Raw genomic sequence first — 5,686 nt, forward strand, 5'->3', positions numbered from 1 at the left:
CATCAAAGGCATCTTATTTAGAGGCTAGAAACAAAGTCCAGGTGAACTTGGAATAATCATCAACAATTACAAAAATATACCTTTTTCCACCTCTGCTTTGTTGTCTCATTGGTCCACACAAGTCCATATGAACCAGGTCAAGACATTTGGTAGTGCTAACATAGATCTTTGACTTGAAAGAGGATTTTACTTGCTTCCATCTTACACATGCACTACATAACTTTTCTTTCTTAAAATTGGTCTTGGGTAGTTCCAATACCATGTCTTTCGAGAAAAGTATGTTCAGTTGTTTCAGACTTGCATGTCCAAGTCTTCTGTGCCAAAGGAGGGGATCAGTTTCTATTGTACTTAGACAATTTAACTCAGGTCCAAGTATTGCCATTATGTCTGCTTTGTATACATTTCTGTATCTCCTTGAAGTAAGCATAATTTCTTTGGTGTCCATCCTTTTAACACCTGCAGCAGTGAAAATTACTTTATTACCTTTGTCACATAATTGTGAAATGCTTAGCAGGTTATGCTTCAGTCCTTCCCTAAGATAAACATCCTCCACAGCTTTTGACTCAGATGAGCCAATTTTTCCAACTCCAATTATGATTCCCCTTTTTCCATTTTCAAAAGAGACTCCCCTACCATCTATTTTGGAGAGTGGAAGGAACTTTTGCTTGTCACCGGTCATATGTATTGAGCAAGCACTATCTAGGTACCAGTGCCTTTTGTTCCCTTCACCTTCTCCTGCACAAAAAGTCAATGGTTATACTTAAGAACCCAGACAAGCTTGGGTCCTGTTTTGTTAGTAAAAGGATGAATTAAATTCCTTCTAGTCCAAGCAGGAAGCAAGTAGATTGACTTATTTCTCAGACTAATTTTAGTGTTTGTTTTCTTGGTCTGAGAAAGTTTGGTTGCCAGGTTCAGACTTCGAAATCTGCTTTTAGAAGCCATAGGACATTCAGTAGTAGGATGTCCAAGATTGCCAAAAATATAGCATAAGTCTTGAAGATTATCAGCTTCTTTATAAAAACCCAAGCCTGTTTTTTCATTGTGATTTTTGTTACCAAGCTGATGAACAATTCTTGAAGAATTTGTCCATCTATTTGACTTTTCTAGATCTAATTTTAATCTTGCTACCTCTTGACTCATCTTATCCATCTTTTCAGTCAAGTCATAGCATTCTTGTTTGTACTTAGTTAACTCAAGTTCAGCATTTACTTGTTCTTTACTTATGGCCTTTTTCCCATGGCCAGTGAGAGTCAATTTAAGAATTTCAGACTTAAGATCATTATTTGAGGATTCAAGCAGTGTAATTTGTTCCTTGAGAGTGTAATTTTCTTTGTCAACATTTTGCTTGCAAACTTTCAAGACAATGAAATCAAATTTAAGACTTGCAAGACTGTTGAACAATTTATCCCTATCAGAAGTTAATTCTTGGAAATTTTAATTAAATCACTCATCAAGGAAACAAGTTTAGTTTTTAAAAAAATGCAGTTTTTATTTTAGTTCAAGTAAACTTACCTCAGAAGCATCATCTTCTTCCTCAGTGTCTGAGTCTCCAAAAGCCATAAATGTTGTCTCATCAACTCCATCATCATCATTATCAGAGTCAGATCCCCATGTAGCTATCATGGCATGTTCTTTCTTTTCCTTCCTCCTGGCCTTTTGTTCTTTTTCAACTCTTTCCTTCCTCCATTCTATTTCCCAGAGAGGACATTCTCTGATCTGATGATCATTCTTTCCACACTTGTAACATCCGTTTGGATTGTCATTGGAACGCTTCTTGCTACCTGTTCCTTTCTTCTTCTTAAAAAAGTTGCTGAAATTTTTTGTTATGAAGGCAATTTGTTCCTTATCCAGTTCAATCTCTTCATCACTATCAGAAGCCTTCAAGGCCAAGATTTTTTCAAAAGCTTTCTGTTCCTTAATGCCATCAACTTCCATTTCATAGGTTCTTAAATTCCCTACTAGTTCATCCAAAGTCATACCTGTGAGATCCTTATTTACTTCCCTAATTGCAGTGGCTTTAACATTCCATTTTGACTTTGGTAGCACCCTCAGAACCTTCTCTACTTGTTCTTATTCAGTGATGACTTTTCCCAAGGAGGTTAACTCATTTGTTAGAGTAGTAAGTCTTGTCATCATATCATGCAAGGATTCATTTTCCTTCATCGTAAACACTTTATATTCAGTAAAAAGGAGAGAGATCCTGAATTTCCTTACCTGAGAGGTACCTTCATGGGCATTTACTAAGGCATCCCATATTTTCTTAGCAATGGTACAGGTAGATATTCTATTGTATTCAGCAGGTCCTAGACCACAGACTAGGATATTTTTTGCCTTAGCATTTTTCTTTAAAGCCAAAAGATCATCAGCACTAAACCCACTCCTTATTTTCTTGACTTGCACACCATTTTCTGTCTTCATAGGGATAGTAGGACCTTCAGTAATCCTATCCCATAATTCATAGTCTTTTTCTTGAATAAACATCTCCATCCTGGCTTTTCACCAGATGAAATGAGTACCATCAAAGAGTGGGGGTCTAGTAGTGGATTTACCTTCACTGTGACCAGTAGGAGGTGCGGAATTTATCAAAATGATCTGATATTAGATGCAAACCCTATTTAAGACAATCGGCTCTGATACCACTTGTTAGAGTATGATCCCTACTGATTGTCTATCTGTGGAACAAGTAAGTATACGTGGTTGACAGAAGTAAAAACTGAACACAGTAATTTTTATGTGGAAAACACCCGGCTCAAAAAGGTGTAAAAAAACTACAACCTATACCTCTACAGGATTTAACCCCAATCTTCACTATAACTTTGAGCCTCAACAATCAACACAATTACAAGACTTCTTGTAAATAAGGAATTAAAACTTCTAACTCCTATTACTACAAAAACACAAATCTTCCCAAGATAAGTGTTCCCAAGTCTTCGAGTTTCCTAACTTGAAGACGTGATTCCTAAATCAGCTTATAGAATACTGAGACTAGAACCATTTACTCATTACAACTCAATAACCTTCCTATTACAAGCAGTCTAAAACATACTAAGTGAGAACTAGGTTCTTCTTCAAGTTGGTGAACGATTTTGCTAATTGTTGATTTTCTTATCAGTGCTTTTTTCGCTATTTAAATGCAGCTTGTCATCTATATATGCTCCCTTAGATGCAGTCCTTTTTCTTCTTTACTTGTATCTTCTGTAGGACTCTTTTGCTTTATCCTTCTGCCTTGTAGATTTCTTGATCTACTCAAACTCTAACTGCTCCAATTATCTTTATATAGCCGTGTGAACATCCTTTGCTTATCCATGTGTTGATAGCTTATGCAATAACTTTAGCATGTAATGATTTCAGCATGCACTCCATATGTCTGAAGCAGTTTCACTTGTATGGACCAGCTTGCACAACATGTTTCATTCATCTGTCTATCATCAAAACTTCTCATGCCCTAACAATAATGAAAGAGGTTCCAGAAAAAAATGAACCAAGATGAGCCTAACTTTATGCCATGATTAAAAAAAAGAACGTCCCTCAAGTCTATCTAGACCTCAAAAGGTAGATCATGGAGGGGGTATTGTTCAAGAACATATAAGGTGATCGACCAAACACCCATTTACAACCAAACCAATATGGGAGAATCAACAATTATCAAGAATATTCTTAAGGAGTATTAAAGATTACTCACCAAAAGTATTGAAGCTATATGCTTGCTCACTGGCTGTGAGTAAGGCGTCTAAAAACATCACTTTTTTGTCCCTTCAACTTCCTCAACTCCACCCTCTCATTTATCAAACCATCAAGTAGCTTTAGTAGCTTCCCGAAACTAGAATTATATCGCCTCAACCCAAGAGGATCTACTATTTTTAGCACTGGAAAGTAATCTACCAAGTTTGGTTTACCCAACTCCAACATTATTCCCTCCACCATCTCCATAAATTCTTTACCCGAATTTTCATATGGATCCGCCAAGTCTTTTGAGAAGAGGGCGTTGGAAAGTAAATTCAACATGGTCCTGAAAATTGCAGCACCAACATGAACCGCCTCGCCCATTTGGCTACTCTTTCTACAGTAAACAACAAGTTCTTCGATCTTCTTGTACCTTATTGAAAACATGATTCAGTAAGTAGTTTAAAAAATGTGTTAGAATTTTGATGAGGCTAGTGATCACATAGTTAAGATGATTTCAGATCACGCTAAGATTCTGGATCGAGTAATACCATCTATCATTCATTATCAAAAGATATCTATTAATCAGACAAATTAAGCTTGATATCTTTAAACGGTTGTTTAAATTTTCAGATGATACGGTCACACAACTTAAACGTACGTACCTAAGGTGCTGAGTGGCATCAAGCTTGCTAACGGAGAATATGTGGGAATTTAAGATTTTTCGGAGACTTCTCCATTGAGGGCAAATGGAAAGCCAAGAAACCGAGAACATGTGTTAGTTGTTGATTAGGACTGTATCAGGAATTGACATACTGCTAGAGAAGGCTAAGTCTTGCTTTTGGAGAACATGTTTGGCCATGTCTGAAGAAGATATGATCACAGTTGTTAATTGTCCCAACTTCAGACCCATAATTGGGCCATGAAAATTGGCAAGTTTTGCAAGGGATCTATGGGGTTTATTGCCTAGCAAGTGAAGGTTCCCAATAATGGGTAATGGCGAGGGTCCTGGAGGAAGCTTTCTCCTGCTTCTATTTGTTGTTAATGCTAGTAACAAAGTGAAGCCTTGGACCAAAGTCCAGGCAAGTAAGAGAGCTAGAGGTGTGGTATAATAATAATTCATAGTAATAACGTTGCAAAAAAGATGCATGCAAATTTAACTAATAACTGGGGCTTTATGATCAAGAACATGTGTACTAGACATATATATATTTATAGTGGTGAATGTTAGCTTGGACAAATTATAGGACTTGCGTTCAGCAGTAGGCACATAATACATCTACTAAACAGTGAGAGTTGAGAGTGGAGAGTGAGGCGTTGAGAGACTGAGGTCTGACTTATTAGAGACTTAGATTTAGGACAAATTATAGGACTTGCGTTAAATCTAAACGGGCTTGGGTTTTAAAATATTTGGCGAAAGTATAGGAGTAAATTATTTATAACTAAATGTCCCCTTACATGACCACCCTACCCACTAATTGATTATGAGGAGAGGGAGGCGAACGGGAACCGACCGAATGTCCTCAAACCACTTGACTGGCACCTTCATAGTCAATTCATTAAGGTTAGGTTCTCTTCCGATTCTTTGTACCGTTAGTTATTTATCTCACTTTTAATTCTTTTTATTTTTATGTCTGTACTCATTTTTTCTTTTCTTTTTTCTCTTATATGTTTCTTTGTTCATTAATTTTTTTCGTTAAATTATTGTATTCTTTATTTTCTTTTTACATCATAACTAGTATATGTACTCGCGTGATGCGTGCATAATATTAAAATATTATTTTTTATCGTTTCTAATTAAGATGTACCCGCACACAAATTATGATATACGTTTCTGTATACGTTTTCTCGATTTGATTCGTGGTCAATTTCGTTCTTGGATTAACGTGTCTGGAACATCCTCCAGCACATGCATACAACATTATGTTTGGACATTAAAGGAAATATTATTAGATAGATCATTGAAGTAGCTATTCAACTATTCATTCATAGACTTTTCTAGTAATCCATCCTTTGGTTTGAG

General features: G+C 36.3%; 1 protein-coding gene across 2 annotated transcripts; it reads right to left on the reverse strand.

The window, feature by feature from the left end:
* Positions 1–2,578: 2,578 nt before the first annotated feature.
* Positions 2,579–5,300, reverse strand: LOC107858348 (geraniol 8-hydroxylase-like). 2 transcript variants are annotated; one of them, XR_007052533.1, is made up of 3 exons: positions 4,329–5,298; positions 3,683–4,096; positions 2,579–3,445 (listed from the first exon to the last, which is right to left on the reverse strand). XR_007052533.1 is itself a non-coding variant. In XM_047407408.1 (2 exons), the coding sequence occupies exons 1-2, from the start codon at positions 4,436–4,438 to the stop codon at positions 3,709–3,711; spliced, it is 498 nt and encodes a 165-aa protein (XP_047263364.1). In that variant the 5' UTR covers positions 4,439–5,300; the 3' UTR covers positions 2,579–3,708. The 2 variants fall into 2 exon arrangements, 1 of the variants encoding a protein (XP_047263364.1); XM_047407408.1 differs by having other exon boundaries at positions 2,579–4,096; positions 4,329–5,300.
* Positions 5,301–5,686: the final 386 nt, after the last annotated feature.

The sequence above is a fragment of the Capsicum annuum genome, chromosome 2 (genome assembly GCF_002878395.1).
Source record: "Capsicum annuum cultivar UCD-10X-F1 chromosome 2, UCD10Xv1.1, whole genome shotgun sequence".
Taxonomy (NCBI): Eukaryota; Viridiplantae; Streptophyta; class Magnoliopsida; order Solanales; family Solanaceae; genus Capsicum; species Capsicum annuum.

Excerpts from the sequence above, each read along its gene's own strand:
- LOC107858348 (XM_047407408.1), bottom strand. The coding sequence starts at position 4,438 with ATGTTCTCGGTTTCTTGGCTTTCCATTTGCCCTCAATGGAGAAGTCTC. Across the intron at positions 4,097-4,328 it reads GATGCCACTCAGCACCTTAG|GTACAAGAAGATCGAAGAAC; the intron begins GTACGTACGTTT and ends GTTTTCAATAAG.